Source organism: Juglans microcarpa x Juglans regia, chromosome 7D (genome assembly GCF_004785595.1).
Source record: "Juglans microcarpa x Juglans regia isolate MS1-56 chromosome 7D, Jm3101_v1.0, whole genome shotgun sequence".
NCBI classification, from domain to species: domain Eukaryota; kingdom Viridiplantae; phylum Streptophyta; class Magnoliopsida; order Fagales; family Juglandaceae; genus Juglans; species Juglans microcarpa x Juglans regia.
In genome coordinates this window covers 4,691,567-4,709,727 of record NC_054606.1, presented here as the reverse complement: position 1 = coordinate 4,709,727, position 18,161 = coordinate 4,691,567, and the positions used below count along the sequence as shown (strand labels likewise).

The 18,161-nt window shown below is 33.9% G+C and overlaps 3 protein-coding genes across 9 annotated transcripts; 1 reads left to right on the top strand and 2 right to left on the bottom strand.

Annotated features, from left to right (window-relative positions):
- Positions 1-97: 97 nt before the first annotated feature.
- On the top strand, positions 98-3,954 carry LOC121238308 (abasic site processing protein YoqW). Its single transcript, XM_041135144.1, has 8 exons — positions 98-244; positions 469-625; positions 748-833; positions 1,033-1,145; positions 1,461-1,526; positions 2,350-2,459; positions 2,576-2,641; positions 3,388-3,954. The coding sequence occupies exons 1-8, from the start codon at positions 150-152 to the stop codon at positions 3,793-3,795; spliced, it is 1,101 nt and encodes a 366-aa protein (XP_040991078.1). The 5' UTR covers positions 98-149; the 3' UTR covers positions 3,796-3,954.
- Positions 3,955-5,933: 1,979 nt separating this feature from the next.
- On the bottom strand, positions 5,934-8,877 carry LOC121239722 (ylmG homolog protein 1-2, chloroplastic-like). Its single transcript, XM_041137024.1, has 2 exons — positions 8,042-8,877; positions 5,934-6,212 (listed from the first exon to the last, which is right to left on the bottom strand). The coding sequence occupies exon 1, from the start codon at positions 8,771-8,773 to the stop codon at positions 8,081-8,083; it is 693 nt and encodes a 230-aa protein (XP_040992958.1). The 5' UTR covers positions 8,774-8,877; the 3' UTR covers positions 5,934-6,212; positions 8,042-8,080.
- Positions 8,878-10,772: 1,895 nt separating this feature from the next.
- On the bottom strand, positions 10,773-14,719 carry LOC121240054 (B3 domain-containing protein Os04g0386900-like). 7 transcript variants are annotated; one of them, XM_041137501.1, is made up of 4 exons: positions 14,552-14,719; positions 13,428-13,611; positions 12,669-12,939; positions 10,773-11,268 (listed from the first exon to the last, which is right to left on the bottom strand). In XM_041137501.1, the coding sequence occupies exons 2-4, from the start codon at positions 13,563-13,565 to the stop codon at positions 11,210-11,212; spliced, it is 468 nt and encodes a 155-aa protein (XP_040993435.1). In that variant the 5' UTR covers positions 13,566-13,611; positions 14,552-14,719; the 3' UTR covers positions 10,773-11,209. The 7 variants fall into 7 exon arrangements, with proteins under 7 accessions (XP_040993435.1, XP_040993434.1, XP_040993436.1 ...); XM_041137500.1 differs by having other exon boundaries at positions 13,428-13,596; XM_041137502.1 differs by lacking the exon at positions 14,552-14,719 and adding an exon at positions 14,283-14,539.
- Between the last annotated feature and the right edge of the window lie 3,442 nt (positions 14,720-18,161).

Sequence of the window (18,161 nt, the reverse complement as noted above, 5' to 3'; positions counted from 1 at the left end):
AATCTCAAGACGATCTCAATCTAACGGTCAAGAAGTGTCCCTCTGCAGCTTACTCGTTTCACGCTCTTATTTAGTCGGCGGAATCAGAGAGAACGGGAGGGAAGGGAAGGGATTCGAGGGAGAAAACTGAAAAGAGAGGAAGGAAAAAGATGTGTGGGAGAGCTCGTTGTACGCTCAGGGCTGATGACATCCCTAGGGCTTGCCACCGTAACAATGGGCCCGTACGTACTGTTCACATGGACCGGTTGGCCCCACTCTCTCTCTCTCTCTCTCTCTCTCGATTGGCACCGATTTTCTCTCTGTTGTTAGGAAAGGTTTTAACTGCAAGTCGCTGGTAGATTTTTGAAATATCGGTTCTGGAATTAGTGAACGTTATACCCTTCACTATGTTCTTGCGTTTTCCCTGGAACCAAATGGCTGTTTTGACTTGAGGTGTATTTAGCTGCTGTTTCTCATTGATTGAAATAGGTACCGTCCATCCTACAATGTTTCACCGGGACAAAATTTTCCTGTTGTTCGTCGGGAAGATGGAGGTGACGGTGATGGCGTCGTTCTTCATTGCATGATATGGGGACTCGTTCCCAGTTTCACTAAGAAGACCGAGAAGCCCGATCACTACAAAATGGTAATTATAGTTAAATAAGCGTAAAATTTTGATTATGAATGCTCTATCGAATTGTTCTTTTTGAATAACATGTTTTTCCTATTTTTCTCTGCAACCTTACAATTTGATTTCTTGCATTGCAGTTTAATGCCCGATCTGAGTCCATATATGAAAAGGCTTCTTTCCGGCGCTTAGTCCCGAAGAGTCGGTGCCTTGTGGTAGTAGAAGGGTATTCTCTTTTCTCATATCCATAGCGTTCAAGAGAATTTTTTATTTTGTTGAATGGATTTCCTGTGATATGGTTTTTGGTCATCTACCTAGAAATGTTCACCTTTTGTATCTCTATCTACATTTGTTTTCTGCAGTTTAATCTGTGTATATTTCTTCAGACATTCCACGCTATAACTTGACTTCAATTCGTCCTCCAGATTCTACGAGTGGAAAAAAGATGGGCCAAAAAAACAGCCATACTACATCCATTTTAAGGATGGTCGGCCTCTCGTTTTTGCTGCTCTGTATGATTCATGGGAAAACTCTGAAGGTAAACCATTTTTTCTGTTTCTTTCACATCTTTGAGATGTACTTATTGGAAGACTACCGTAATTTAAAAATTTTAGTATGCTTAGCTCTAATAATTGATATATTCCATGTGTTAGATTGATTTCAAATTCATTAGTGAATCAGATGTCTATTATGCTTTCAACAGAAGGAGTCACTCTGGTTTTTATGCCTTCCATTTGTCACTGATTGTTGGTGTTTGTTTGCTTTAGTTGCCTTCATGTTTTCCCCTCCAATGAAGCCTAATGTTTTAATACACTCACTTCAGATAATTGTATAAGCGTGTGGTTTCCTGCAGGCGAGATACTCTCCTCATTTACTATTCTTACAAGTTCTTCATCTTCAGCTTTACGTTGGCTGCATGGTAAGCCCTTCTTATTTCAAACTGAGTTTTTTTTTTTTCTTTCCTGTCTATATGTCATACCTACTCTACTAAAAAGATACCTATTAAAAAGATACTCAAATGTCAATTAAAATACAGCACACTAACTCTCTCTTTTTTTTTTCTTTTGGTTTATTACATTTACAATTGAAGTATCCACAGATTTCATAAAATCAGAATATGCAAGATATGTTCAATTGGAAGTTGTGTAGACTCTTTAAAATTCTATTTCCAAAATGAACAATTAAATTTGAAGCAGTTTGGAGCATAACGAGCGGTGCTTGCTTCCTACAAAAGATGTATTTGTGGTGCATTTTTACTTTGCCTTCTGCGACACTGGCCGAGTTGAATCCCTTAGATAAATGGACTGTCAGTATCCTTGTAGTTCTCCCTTTTATTAATATTACTACCATAAAGAATGACCTTTTGAATTTATTATCTTTCCAAATTAAATATATATAAGAAGAATCTGACATTTATATGGGGAAAGCGCTAATCAATTTTTTGCTGTTTGAAGTTTTAACAAAATGAGTAGGAGTCATGTAGTAGGCCTGCTCCTTGATTGCACAAGCTGATGATAATGATGAAATTATTATTATTTTTTAATTTCAAGAAAATTGCCGTAGACAAGTTCACAGATTACAGTATCAATATGGGTGTTAAGCTGGATTACCTACTTGTTTCAAATTCTTTCTTTTAAGAGTGTGAAGCGGGATATTTACTTTCCATCTCTGTCCATGTTGCCAGACTTTGCCAGAGTTGAGTGGTAGTATACTAATTTTTTTTTATTGATCTAACATTACAGACAGGATGCCTGTTATTTTGGGTGATAAGGGATCAATCAATACATGGCTAAATTGTTCTTCATCTTCCAAGTTTGATGATGTGCTTAAGCCATACGAAGATCCAGATTTAGTAAGAGCTTTATAAATATAAGAAATAACAAGATTTTTTATATTAATTATTCACCACTTTTTAAGTATCCATGGAACAAATATTTCAAATGTATATTCTTTTCTGGCTATCTCCAGGTCTGGTACCCAGTAACACCTGCAATGGGTAAGTCATCTTTTGATGGACCAGAGTGCATTAAGGAGGTGAGGCTACTCGGTGTTGTCACTAACATGTAGTCTTATCATTTTGGAGTCGATAAATTTGTAATTTAAAGAATAAAGATCTCAAAATAACGTATTTTAAAGGGTTGTTTCACATAATGTGTATGCAGTCTGGGATTTGGATAAATCCAATCTAGATCTCCAATATCTATGGTTGCCATTAAAAGACTCGATTAGGTGTTTGGAGTTGATGTATCTATTTCTTCCTCTTAATTAGGGGTTTCCTCTCGAATGCTTCCTATGTACTTGGGTTATGTTTTGCCATTATGAATAAAATCTTTTACTTATCAAAGAGAAAGAAAAGACTCGATCAGCCGTTTTCATTCAGTATCAATGATTTTTGTGTTCCTACTCTCTCTGGCAGTGGAACTCATGGAGATTTTTCTGCTTTTTTGTTTGTTTTTCTTTCTCTTTTGGGTCTTGCGTGAATGTATGTAGGTGAAGAGTTGAATGTGATCTGATGACCAAGGTCAATCGGTAATCCATGAGATTAGGACTCAACCCGGGGTGTCAATAATTTTGGAGTCTTTTTGTTTTTATTATTATTGTGTAGTATGCTGTGAATTGTTTTGCTCATGCCTTGTCATTTTACTTGGTTTTCTGGGGGAAAGAACTCCATAATTGTTCGTGTTAGAATTATTTCTACTTCTTTCTGTGTGAATATTCGTGATTTTTTATTTATGACAGAAGAAAACCTCTAATTGGTGATTTGTACCATTTCTGTACAGATACAATTGAAGGCGGAGGGGAATAATTTAATTTCTAAATTTTTCTCGAAAAAGGGAATTAAAGAAGAGCAAGAATCAACCATAGAGGAGAAAAACTCTTCAGCCGAAACTTTCAGGACCGATCCAACTAAGAGCTTGAAAAGAGAGACTGATACAGAGGACAACACAGCAATTTCGTCCATTGCTGATAAAGAAGGCCAAGACTCAAAATCTATTACTATACATTCTGAAGATGATGAGACAGCTAAGTGCCAGATAAAGAGAGACTATGAGGCGTTTAAAGCTGGTTTAGAGCCAATGACTGATAATACTGTTAAGCAGTGCTCAACTCCAGCAAGGAAGAAGGGAAACGTGAAGAGTGCCGGTGACAAACAGCCCACCCTACTCTCCTATTTTGGTAAAAACTAATGTTTTGGATCTCTCTACGGACCTCCTATGTATATGCTGCAACGCGTAAACAAATGTTGTAAATTTTGTAATGCTTTCTCACAAACCTGTTCTTCAAGGAAGCAAAGTTTTCAGTTTGTGTCAAATTGTCAATGTAGAAAACCCTCCGATGGCTTTTTGATATTACATCTCTCTCCCGTAGATTATGGATAATGATACACCTACACCTCATTTACTACTGTTTTACTATCTAGTTTTTTTTCTCTTTTTGTTATTTGAATCTAGATTAAAAATCCTAGAACATGATTTTTTTTGCATAATTTAGAAGAAAACAAATTTAATTCAATTTTATTAAAAAAAGCAAAAGAATGAATTTATTTTTAATTAAATTATATGATTATGTTAGTTAATTGAATTTATATTCTTCTAAATTATGCAAGAATGTCATTTTATGAGATTTGTAATCCAGATTTAAAGAGCAAAAGAAAAAAAAATAGCAAAAGAAAAAAAAATAATTGGATAATAAATAAGTAGTAAAAGAAATGCAAGGCTATCATTTCCCGTCTAATTTAGTTGGGACTTTTCCTTCCTGTTTTCTTTTGATACTTTGTTTGTTTGAATCTCTTTTTTTTATTATTTTTTTGTGAAAAAGAAAAAAGTAATTGACTCATCTCCTTTACATATTTTATTTTGAATAAATCTACCCTTCAGCCAGTTTTACCATCACACGTCACACGAAGGCTGATGTGGCAAGTCCGGTTTATTTACATTCCGGTCAGTGGCTAAATCTCCATCTTCTCTCTTTCCCTGTGAATCTCTAAGAAAAAATTTCTCTCGTCCCACGACGATTTCATCTTTCTCATCTAAGAACTACTCTCCGCGTAAACTTCTTTCTCGTTTCTTCTTTTGATGCAATGAATTCCGATTTTGGAGGTCGCCATGTTCAACAGGAAGTAGATAAAAAATACAAAAGAAAAAAAAAAAATCAAGCTTTCACAACTGTGATTTTCGGTGCTTGATAAAAATTAAAAAAAAAATATCCAAACTTTATTCAACAAACAAGCACTGATCTGGAAGCCTATAACCATCCTTTTTCTTCGGCCATGAATGCTTGAAAGAAAAATACAGGGCATAAGATAAACAGGAAAAAAAAAAAAAAAAAAAAAAAAACAGATTTTTTAGGAATAAAAAAGAAAAAGAAAACATGTGTGAGTCGGTCGTAGTTGAGTTCGATCGGTCGGAGCTTTCTCGTTAGAGATCTCAGACGGTGACTATAGAGGCTGGCAGAGGAAGAACCCGGGGGAGGGGGGGGACAACCATTACCGAGTGCTCTGCTCTGATTTGGGTATGGAAGGGGTTAGTTGAGTTAAAAAATAAAAAAATAAAAGTCAAATCATCAATTCGTGTGGTGTACGTGAAAAGCCGGCAGATGAGTAGCTTTACTCATTTATTTTTGGTCGAAAAAGCAGTCCAACCTTGAACAAAGATTCCAGGCATGAACCAAAGCCAACTTCAATAGTTGCAATTTCCCTGATAGCAATTTCGTAAATTGAACTATGTTGCCATATCACCATCTACACTATAATTTTGTCCGATCCATCAATTGGAGAACTTCTGGCAGTTCTTACAACTTATTGTCATCCCAGCCTAAACTGCTTGCCTGGAATCTAAAATCGCAGCAACAAGGGTAGCCTTTTCATGGGCATTCCCATGCTCAAAATGAAATGTACCACATGCATGATGGCTTAGTTTGGTTTTTAAACACATCTCAATTTATTATTACAATTTTTTTAAATTCCAACACAAAATATAATAAACAATTTGACTTTTTCAAAACTCAAAATAATAATAATATTAAAAAATAATATTATAACAATATTTTATCTTCTAAACTCAACTCAACTGAATTCAACATCCAAACGCAACTTAATGTTATTCATAAATTAGGACACTTGAGCATTGCTCATGTATATGTCCCGTATACTTGAGCTCTTGCCTACACACTTATCATCAATAAAATCTTGTTTACCAATCAAAAAACAATTGCAAAATCGAATGAAGAAAATAAAGGGGAACAAAAAATGTTTGGAAGGAAAAAGTAGATGGAGGTCATGCCCACAAGAAGAGCACGGAGCTGCTCTGCAGCAAGAAGATCGATATAATTAGTCTAATGTATTATTACTGTAAATTTAATAATAACTATTAATAATAAAAGCCGAAACCATTCACATGGGGAGAAGTCTGATCTCATTTTTTTCCCCATGAAAAACTCTTTGCATGGAGTGCCTACTCTCAGAAGAGAGACTGACAAATGAAAAAGAACACTCTGAAGAATAGGTTTGAGATATTGCTGGTAGATTGATATGGTAGATATTCCTGCGACCCATAAGGATTTGAAATTCATCTGAAAACTTAAATCCTTTTACAAGCACTTTTCCCTGCAAACCAAGTGAGACATATGATTACTTATAAAGGAATCCATACAGAATATCGCAGTGTTGGAAATCATTAAAGCAGCAATGACTCTTCAGGGAATTGGCAACAAGAAAATCTCAAATTGCCTCATTATTTATTCATTCATCCAAAGCAAATAAGTTTAAACCGGCCCTATATAACTAAATTAGCTAGTGAGTTTAGATTTACCATTTTGAAGATATAACTTGATTCTTTCAGGATGGGTAGTTCTTCCTAACTCATTTAGGATGGGAAGTTCTTACTAGAATGTGCTAGTACGGAAGTCCTAGATAGTGAGAAAATATGAGCAGTGTTAATCATTCCGGCATAGGGCTGTAAATGAACCAATCTATTCGATAATCCGCTCGGTACTTCGCTCGGTTAAACTCAAATCGAACTCGACTCGTGAAAAAAAACAAAAAAAGCTTGTTCGTGAAAGCAGATATCCGCTCGATTTGTAAATGATACATATCCGACAAAACTCGACTTAACTCGACTCGACTGAGACTCGTTAAAGCCCACTTCTTTATGCTCAAATCAACTCATTAGCTCAACTCAATTAAAACTCATTCATAAATTGATAAATATATACATACACCTATGTATATATACATATATATATGTATTAGCTAATAATATAAGCATACCTTTTATAATTAAATATATAATATGTAATATAATTACTTATGTCTATATAGTGAGTGAATATACTTCATAAGTATATTTTATCATTTGTATAATAATTAGTCGATAAAATTTAATAATTTCATATACTAGTATGTGAGAACCATATATGAAATAGAAATATGTTATCAGATTAAGTGTATGTATTAATAATATATGTAAGCATATAATATATTGTTATTTTGAATAAATATCAACTAGTTAGATATTAATTATTTATAAATTTTTTAAAATTGCATAATTCAATAGAGGTTCTACTTGTTAGTTGTATAAATTCAATATTAGATCTTTTATTTTTTTATTTATTTAATTTATTAATTATTATATCTTATTCAAAAAATAAACAATTCAAACTCGAGCTCGGCTCGACTCGAACTCATTTGTAGGACGAGCTTGAGCTCGAGCTCGAGTTGAGAGTTTATCTTACCGAGTCAAACTTGAACAAAGAATAAAAAAAAAATCTCGAGCTTGGGCTCGAGCTCGAACTCGAGTATTTTGAGTCGAGCCGAGCTCGGCAAGCCAAAGACCAGCTCGGCTCGACTCGATTACAGCCCAATCTGGCTTGACAGAGAAACCAGCAAGTGAATGCAAAAATTACACTATCAGTTGCTCTAAGAATTACCCTCCCTCCCTCTCTCTTTCTGTCTCTAAGAAGCCCCATCATGTAAGGGATTCCCATAAATCGAGATCTTACTTCCAGATAGAATTAGATATGCCATCTGATGTAGATAAGCTATGCTATTAGCTACTCCAAGTTCCAGTTTCGTATCAAATAAAGGAGTACACTAATTGTATATGATTCGTGTAATGGATTGTACAGGATTTTGAAAGTTAGAACGGCACGGGCACAACATTAATGCCAAATATTGACAAAGATTGAGCAGTTAATATCAATAGCTTCACAGATTGAGCAGTTAAGATTAATGCTATCGTTTCAGTCAAGTTGAAGCCAATATGAGCAACCAAGATGAGAAAACGTAATGATACATACCAAAATAAAATATCTAAAGCTGTGAAAATACATGCATATTTAATTCTATTATACATAATGCAGACCCCAAACAAAACGAAGGAAGACTAGTAAACTATTATTCCATACCCTGTTACTGATAAAAAAAAAATTCCTTACCCTATCATGAACCAAGGAACCCCAGCAATCCTCTCTTCTTCAGTATACGTGCCTAGCGCTATTAAGTATGGACCCAAGAGTGCCCAACACCGCGAAAGCCAAAAGCGGGCTCACGTCCAACGTATCAAAGATGGGTGGGATTATATTCCGGAAGAGGTTCAAATAAGGATCGCAGAGGTCCCGAATCGCCGATAAGGGCTGACGTTCCCAGGGAATGTTAGGGAACCAGCTGAGCAAAACCCTAACCATCAAAACCCCGCTGTAGATGTCGAGCCACTTGGCCAATCCCGCGGCCACCACCGTCAGCGGCGTGTTCAGGTACCCAGTCGGACGGCCCTTTAGAGCCGCGAAGAAAAGCGGCCCGACAGTGCGGAGTAAGTTCCCCTGCAGAACGGCTTGTTCGGTGATTTTGGGAGCAAATTTTTCGAAGAGCTTATTGAAAAGGGTCGAAAAGGATAAGGCTATGGCTGCGATGGTGGTGAGGGTTTGGGTGAGCGGGGACTGAGAAGGGAGCTGTGGGGTTTTGGGGGGAAGAGTGGGGAACGCAGAGGAAGCGGAAGCGACAACAAGGGTAGGGTTGCGTTTGGTTGGGAGGCGGAGAGAGTTGGGGTTTGGGGTGGGGTTGTGGAAAGAGAGGAGATGGCGGCGAGGGGAATGGAAGGAGGGTTTGAGGTTTGGCGGTGGGAGGAGAGTACGGACGAGAACGGCTTGGGAGGTGATTAGAGTAGCCATTGTTTGTTTCTTAGGAAAAGAGATTTCCTGATTGTATATCGCAAAACAAGGATAACGGATACCTAAATAACAACGAAGATGGAGACAGAGAGTAATTGGATTATAATTTTAAGTAACACTACTATGCCACCTCATTGTCACCGCTCCATTTCACCGTTTGACAAAATTTTTTTTATTTTTTTACTTAATAATTAAGAAAATAATTTTAAAAGTATTGATATATTTTTTTTTTTAAATATTTAAAAATATTAAAAAATATGAAAAAAAAAATGTTGGACGATACGCCTAGCGGTAAGAGTGGAGTGACATAATAGCCCCACTCTATAATTTTTAGTCTTTATCGAGTAATGCTATAGCTATATACAATAATGAAGTGTGCAAATTATATAATCATTTTAAAAAAGAATAAAATTTATTATTAAAAAGATATTATTTTTTTATGTAAATCTTATATTTTTTTTTTAAATGACTGTACAATATTTGCGTACTCACGAATATAATTATCATTTCTCTTCTATTTATAAGTAAACATATTATTGATAGGTATAATTTAATTTATAAGATTTTTAAATTTTTTTTTTGTAAATTTAGTTTTTTCATATCAACGACATGAAAATTATGTTTTACAATTTATAAATATAACTTAAAAATACAAAAAATAAATAAATATTTAGTTTTTGGAAACAAATAGAGATGGCCTTTCATCAGGATGCTTGCCTTAATCCTACTTCCTCTAAGTATCAGCGGTTAATCAAACCTTAAAATATAATTCCTCGTAGAATTTAATTGAGTCTTCATTCCTCTATGATTTCATTATATCTTATTTCTAGTGGGGGGAAAATATGCTTTGCATTTTCTATTTTTTTATATAAAAGAAATGATAAATAAACTTGACTTCTAATTTTAACCGTTTAGATAAATAATTGACAAGCAATATAATACAATCTTGATAATAGAATATTTAAAGACTGCATATTATTATAAGATCAAGAGTGCAATATATTAATTCAAATAATTTGAGATGTTTTTTTATATATATATATGTTTTTTTAGAAAAATTCTACTCAACAGTCGTACACCACACGTTTACTGATGAGAAAAAATAAAAATGCACATCAACATATATGTGATGTAAGGCTGCTGAGTAAAATATTTCTAAGCATCAAATGTATGGCCCGTTTAGTGTCTTAGAGTCATTGGTGGGATGTGTAATATTAGACACATGATCCTTTAATGGGCAAAATTTAAAACCCAAAGTCCTGATTTGGCCTATACTAACAAGATGTTTATGTTTATCTCTGAACATTAACCCAAATCATTTGTCAGTTGTTTATTAGTTCAAGAATAATTTTATTTGAATGTTTTTAAGTTACACACCATGTCCTAATAGCAAAATTTAATTTAGAAAATAAATTTTAAAATTTGAATCTTACAAATTTTCTAAGACAATTGCAATAATGCAATTCTCTTGTATATTTCGGGTGTTTTTTACATGTTCTAAACATTAGTCCCAATAATAATAATAATAAATGCTTGTTGGTGGAACTATATGTCATGTTTTTCTTAAATTCACCAACCTGTATATTATCTCATATTAGTCTTAGGTGTTAGGATATAACCGAGAACACTAGCCTTTTTGCTGCCTAAATTAGGGTGGCTCTTTCCAATGCTTTCTTTTAGTGTATGTGTCTTGGTTCAATTCATTCGATCAGCATGTATAAGGTAGCCAATATTATGCAATGCACTATTGCAAGGAAATCAAAAGATGCAATAAGAAGAAGAAAATTACCCAAAATGATGGTTATTTGTAAGGACATTGTCTTTGTTTAAAAATGTAGCGATGAACCGAATCATAGGCTGTTTGTTTAAAAACGAAGAATTTTTACTCTTTATAATGATTCAAATGAACTTATATTTTAAAAGGACCAACAATATTATAATTAGAACTCATTAAAATTATTATAAAAAATAAAGACTTCTCATTCATAAACAAATAATGTCATATCTAACAATACATTCACTACATTCCTCTACAAAACCTAGAATATTACATAAATTTTATTTTATCTAACATTGTTTGGTTTTCTTCTTTCATTAATCACTGCATTCGGTATGCAATTTGCTTGCTCCATTAGGAGGGATTGCGCAGCCCCTCATTACACAACTTTACAAGAAAAGAAAAAGGTACAAGAACTGAAAAAAGCAAGCAATAAAACAACAAAACCCCACCCAAAGGAAATGCCGTCGGTAATCAACACAAGGGAAGAAATAGTTGGGGACGTAGAAAGGGTGCTAAAGATCGATAATAAGCCTCTATCAACAACTCATTTGGTGCCATTTCCATAATGATCTTCTTCAGCATCTTAAGAGAACCCGGCATGACCTTCCATTGTACCACCGGCCTTGATCCTAGGCAGAACCCTCGCCGCTTATTTCCTAGTCGAATGGTGCTACCCTTCCACTGCCTAAGCGGCCGTCGGCGTTGCCGCCACCACCCGACCATCATGGTAGATCTTGGTAACATAGAAATGATTGGTTAAAGAGCAGAGCCTCTCCTCAACATTGCTAACTTGTGTTGTTGCTAGGCTGTATGTGCTTTGTTCATGCCCAACTGTTTATATATAGTGTGCCTTAAAAATGGAATCATTGATGTTAATCATGAGGCTCATAATGGCAGCAATTATAACAATTTAGTATGCAATAAAGTATTTGCCAAGTGATTTTTAAAACCATTTTGTTGTTTGAGCTTGTGGTTGTCATGATTACAAGAGACGGGCTTCTGGCCATATGAAAATGAGAGAAATTGAGCCTTTTAGGTGAGGTGTACTATTCTTGCATGTGGCACACTTGAAAGGATAACCAAGTTCAACTTTACTAACACCCCCTTAGTTTAATAAACAATAAGTTGAAAGAGACATAAATAAAAGAATCAGATTCCTAACTGGCATTTAATATTTTAAAAAATAAAAAATAAAAGTTAGTCTACGTACATTCTCCAAATGGAATTGCACACGCAGTTCTCCACTCAGGACTGCAAATAGAATTTCTCAAAATAAAATAGGCTTTGGTTGCATTTGTTTTGACATAAAATGAGAAAATACTTTTGATCGAAAATAATTTTGAAGGAACCCACTCTTTTTTTGTTGTCCGGTGAAGATCTGAAAATTGTTGTGGATAATAATTTCAGGTGTTCTGCTGGCCCAAAACCATTTACCACGCCTTTAAAATAAGCATCATAAATAGCAAAAATTGTAAAGAAAAATTATAAAATGGACCCTAAACTATAGATAAGTTTCAACTTGCACCTTCAAGGATGTAAAATATAATTGCTTCTCAATTATTTAAAGTATTGCAAACAAAGTATTTGAACGTTTCCTTAGATTTTCCTTTTCCTCTTTTCCTTTCTTTTAAGTTTTATTTTCTCATTTGCCTGTAGATGATATTAAAATACAAAGATGAATATGAAAGAGAGAAACTTCTGCAGTTCTTTAAAACCTCAGCTTAAGAATTCCCTAAAATATGGTGCTCGCCTAATGGTTAACGTTTTGGAAGAGGAAACTTTTGAAATAGTAAGAATATATTACATTCTTGTTACCAGTTATTTGCAACACAAACACATAGATAATCTGAGTGACTAGCAGTCATATCAGTGATGAAACTAAGGAAATTTTTTGTTCAAAACGAAGCGAGGTATGCAAACAAAAGATGCTGCGTAATGAAAATATTATCTTGCTTCAACAGCTCGAATTTATGAACACATTTACACTAATGCTACAGATTCTAGTAGTCCTGAATTCTCAAGTCATATGATTCCTAACATAGATTGACGAAAAATAGGAAAGGGCTTTATATGAGACATGCTATTCAATAACAATAGGAGTTGCCAAACTCTCACCCTCAACCTTGTCTAGAAATTCGGACGGGATGTTGCCTCTGAGAATGTGGACTCTGAGTATGATTTTCGTTCTGCAGGACTCCATGAGTTCAAACACACATGCATCTCCAGCCTTGAGATCATTGTCATCCACAAACGCTTTCCATCCAGAACCAAGCCATTTCACAGTGTGTGTTCCTTTATATAACATCTCCCAGTTCTTTCCCCGATAGGTCAGAACCATGGGGATCACAAGAGGAGGAATTATTCGATTTAATTTTACTGGAAGTGCCTATAAATCAACAGACAATGATTCAAACGAATTGAGTTGAACTTAATTTCATGAATAACCGAGCTCAATAAAGGGACTACAACTATTAAACGGAATGTAGCCTTGAATCCCCCTCCACTAAAAAGATAAAAGAAGGGTTTGGCAGGAACCAAGATTTTCTTATCTCAAGAGTGTTCACAAAACGTTGAGTATGCAACCCTACAGAGTGACTATCATTTGCCAATCATATTATTATACTGTCTCTTACATTTTTTCAGGTGAATTCTAATTTGTCTACAGCATCGAAAACTTTAACATTCTAATAACCAACTCTCCTAATTTTATAGGAAGTGTGAGATTAAAAGGTGAGGTGGGAACTGAATTTGGTCAACTGTAACACAAAAGTGGAAGGTAGTTGATCTATTCATTTCGCTTCTAGTTATTTTTTTTCAGCTCGATAGTTCAAACGAATGAAATTAGGAGTGCACATAATCGAAGGGGCTAATTACCATTTGATACCGGGGCCTGACATGAGATTTTGCAAGAATGATGTCACAGTATGGCTTCCCTGAAAGCGGCAAACATTCATCCCCTTGCAACTTAGTTGTCATTGGACTTGTTTCAGGTTGTTCTGGTGGATCCTCCATTTGGGATATGCTACTTCGACGCCTGGGTTACCTGCCAAAGAGTCCACTAGAAAAATGTATGTTAAGCTGTTGACTATGTTCCAGATAAAACATAGACTCAATTATACAAAAAAAATTATTTTCATCAGATACTATTCATTACTCTACACTAAAAAAATGTAGGTGGAAGTGAATAGTGGCTGATATTATTCCTCGTTATACAAAGATAGCACACAAGGCGCGCGAAATAGTTCCAAATTCAATAGCATCCATGAGAACAGAGAAAACGAAATTTCAAAATCAAGCACTGCGTATAGAAAGTTACATAAAAATTCGGGCTAGTTAGTCGATATATAGCATCAATGCAGAATGGCAATATTATTCAGACAGATGAGTCGTCACAGAAGGAAAAACAAAATGAAATATGGATTAATCGGGAAAGCTCAATGGGCAATAACAAAGTATTAACGAGGAAAAAGGAAGATTGAGAGCACCCAGACGAATGAGTTCAATCTTATTTGAAAGAGCCGGTCATAGACAGAAACCTACGAGTTCTCCCACGAAAGGAGCATTATGATTCCAAGTGAAAAACGCGACATTAGAATGATCTTGCATAAACAAAAGAATCGATTACTTGTCCATTATTAAAAAAAAAAACCATGAAAGGGAATGTCCTGCTCCATATTGGTCAACCATATTGACGTTAAAAGGAGATAGAGACCTAAAAGGAGTACTTACAAGTAAGATAACGAAATTTCAATTTCTGCAGTGTATCGAATGCCTTTTCTTCAACATGTCAATCAGTTGCATTAACCATAACCTGATGTTTTCACCCAAATGGAGAATATAAGAGAAAATAGGATCCAATCAGAGGCGTTTAAAGAAAATAATTAAGCGGAAGCAAGAGAAATTTGTAGGGTTGATTATATAGGAAATAGAAATAATGAGGGGTTCCTCAGGTTTCTGGGAAACCAAACAGGGAGTCAAGTGAAGGACGGTCCCCTCACCAATGAGACTTGATAGAGATGGCTCCTCTCTCTTCTCTCTCTCTCTCTCTCTAGTCTCTGCTGCGAGTTCAGGGCTTTGTTCTGGACATCTGCACACAGAGCGAGCAGGCTTTAATCTGTTGACCTATTGGGTCCTAGATTGATGTCTCGAGAAAAAGGAACCCAACCCAGCAGCTTAACACTTTGCAAAAAAAAAAAAAAAAAACACTTCGCTTAGTTTAGGGTAAACCTTTTAACACTTTGTATTATAAATATTAATATTTTTTTAATTATTATTTCATACTCATTCTCATGACTAATGATTCTCTAATCATTATGGTCTTATTATTAGCTTTTATTAGAAATTCCGTAACGTACGTACGTTTGATGTTAAGAGTATTTCATATTATTTATAAATAGTAGTAAATTATTATTTTTTAATAAATAATTAGTAAATTATTTATGAATAGTAATTAAATAGTTGAGTAATATTATACACCACATCTTCATCTTATTTTGATCATACTAAGTAGTATGTGACACATTTATCATCATTAGATGATAAATAAGCATATAATAAATGATCATTTAATGGTGATAAATATGTCATATCATACTTAGTGGAAGGAAGTTGGAATGGTAATATGGTGTATAGAATTTTTCTAAATAGTTTGAGATAATCTAAACTCCCAAACATAGTCTAAAAATCATAAATAGACGCTCTCCACTTTTTACGTACAAATTGCTAAAAGTTAGTGCTTATTTTTCCCAATTTTAAGAACATATTTTCATCATCTTCACGTTTTTAATTAGCATATATGAGAAATATTCAAAAGAACATGTTCTATGAAAAATGTGAAGGGTACAAAAATATATTTTACTACGAGGCGCTTTATAAACTAACTTGACATTATCATGTCAATCACAACATGACTAGCGTAATAATTCATGTGTCTAGCATGATATATAGGTCAATATTAAAATAAAAATTATAAAAATCAAATATCAAATAGCATATTTCAAAACACCTAGGTAACTAATTTAATAAAAAACAAAAAAATAATCTTAAGCGGCAATTGCTGCTGCTACAAGGGATCGGCGGTTGGGGTGATCAATCCAATCCAACCATCCGCCATTTTTTTTGGGGCTTATTCAGATGAATAACCATCCGATTTTTTAAAACCCAGATCAGAATCCGAATCCGGTTCTACACCCCTATTGCGAAGAGTTATTGACTACCATACTTGAGATGAGCCAGTTGTGCCTTGTTCCGATATATGCATCTCTTAAATCGGATTTTCTATTTTAAAATAAAAAAATGGAAGAAGAAACCAGCTAATTATTTAAGTGGGATTCAAACCAGGAAACTAGTCACTAGTAGTACTACTGTAGATCGAATATAAGAATTTGCATTTTGCACACTTTTGTGACATTGTTCTTCGAATATTTTTTATCAGGATATATCATTGTGGTTCTAAAATACATGTCAATGTCTATTATTTCTGGTCATTCGTGCCAATGTCAAAGCCTCAAAAAGGCCTTTAAGAATTCGAGAAATTAGTTACTTATCTTACTACTATTTTTTAATTTTCTCAACATTAATATATATCGACTTTCGGTCCATATTGCATATATGCCAAGTTTGGTGCTATATATACGAGTCCAATTTTCATTTGTAATGATAATAAGAATCAATAAGATGAAGAAAAAAGACGAAAATTTAAAACATGATGAGTAGATCAATATCTAACTTTTCAAACACTCATTTTAATCAAATATGCCGGCTTAAACACTATTGTCAATCAGAAAAGGATTGTCTCCATTTGGGTTAACACGACATGGTGAGTCTAATTGGGGATTCACAATGATCAATGCGCACACCCTTAAAACAAATTAAAGCTAGCACTAGTACTCATGTTGAATTATATATAGAGCTATTTTATATAATTTTCTTACTCTACTTCAAGTTTTGCTATATAACTTTGGACGGATTGAGATTTCTTATAATTTTATGTTTTAAATACTTTTTACAATTCGAACAAAGAATTACATAACATGTAAAATTTATTATATTTAATACAATATTTAATATAAAAGAAATATTTTAGTTACAACGACTAGATCTTATAAAAATAAACTCACAAACTGACGTGACTTGATGTGATACATGATTAGATTGTAAAGCGAATTTTATTGTAAGGTAGATCTAATGTACGTATCTTATGAAGTCGTATCAGTTTGTTGGTTTATTTTTATGAGATATTTTTGTGATTGTAGAACTTCTCTTAATATAATAAGAGTCCACATATTATGTTATCTCCATCTAAATTGTAAAAAACTTTCTCCATTTAATTTTTTAAGAAGGAAATGTCTCTTAATTTCTGAACAAACCCTATAAATTGGGTCGGAAAAATTTGTCCAGCACTGGTACTATAAGAGAGAACTATATTACAGGACTAGAGGGGTACATACGTAGAAGAGGGCAATCTGAATCAGCCAAGCAAAGAATCATGATTCCTGCATTGATTTCCACAATCGTTAGGACAACATGATGATGACCGGTACTGCGATATATACCAACCCAGCTCTTTGATTCGTGGAGCATGCATGTGCAATTGTCAGCTCAACCCAATCTTCCTAAGTTTCATGAGATTTTTCTTTTCCTTTTCTTCTACTTTCTTTCTTCCTTTCTTTTTTTTAAAAAGAAAAAATAGCAAGTTTCTGAAGGCCAGGGTATTGAATGAAAAGTGTACCAAATGAAACAACTTTGTAACTACAATGATCGGATAGCGTTTTAAGTGGTCGATCTTTTGTTTTGGCACGTCGTATCTAAACTTATATATATATATATATATATATATATATATATATATATATATGGCCTATTATTAGAAACTTATGACCAATTTATAACTTTATAAATATTGGTTTTGAGCCTTAATTTCAAGAAAAAAATATCGTAAATTTTTGTTTTAATAATTTGAGAGTTTACAATGAGATAAACGTACAACCACTTGAGATAAACCTTACATTAATATTTTATTTTGAATTTTTTAACCAAAATTAAATACGTATAATTTAATATTTTGAAACCTTCGAGAATATTTATTGAGGGATATTAATGGATTGACATGATTCCATCCATAATTTTGCAACCAAAACCGATACCCAATATGTTGGGGAGCTAGACGGCGGCCGTCGAAGCTGGAAAGACGCTTCCCCAAGTTGCAAAATTTGACACGATATTATTATAAAAAAAACTTTTTATTTTGTGATCAATTATTTTCAAGAAAAATGATTATTTCTTGAAAAAATAAGTCTATTTTTATCTCAAATAATCGCTGTTATCGTAAATAATTCATCACATATGCTTATTTTTTTTTTATAGTGATATATTTCTTTCACATTATTTAGTGATGATCAGGAAAAGGAAAAGCATTTTTTTTTCCAAAAAAAAAAAAATGTATATTAGCTTACATGATATGGTGTGGAGAGGTGAGTTGTAGCTTTCAATGCTGTGGATGAACTTCATCATCTGATCTCCATAATGTTCTTGTTCGAAGAAAGGACACCATTATTGAAAAGTAAAAGAAATTCATATGGGATAAGTTCTGAATATGAAGTCAATAAA

Coding starts and splice junctions, on each gene's coding strand:
- LOC121240054 (XM_041137501.1), bottom strand. CDS start 13,565: ATGGAGGATCCACCAGAACAACCTGAAACAAGTCCAATGACAACTAAG. Junction 12,940..13,427: donor TCAGGCCCCGGTATCAAATG/GTAATTAGCCCC, acceptor GTTGATTTATAG/GCACTTCCAGTAAAATTAAA. Junction 11,269..12,668: donor ATTTCTAGACAAGGTTGAGG/GTGAGAGTTTGG, acceptor CATGATGGTCGG/GTGGTGGCGGCAACGCCGAC.
- LOC121239722 (XM_041137024.1), bottom strand. CDS start 8,773: ATGGCTACTCTAATCACCTCCCAAGCCGTTCTCGTCCGTACTCTCCTC.
- LOC121238308 (XM_041135144.1), top strand. CDS start 150: ATGTGTGGGAGAGCTCGTTGTACGCTCAGGGCTGATGACATCCCTAGG. Junction 1,527..2,349: donor AGCTTTACGTTGGCTGCATG/GTAAGCCCTTCT, acceptor CTAACATTACAG/ACAGGATGCCTGTTATTTTG. Junction 2,460..2,575: donor CATACGAAGATCCAGATTTA/GTAAGAGCTTTA, acceptor GGCTATCTCCAG/GTCTGGTACCCAGTAACACC.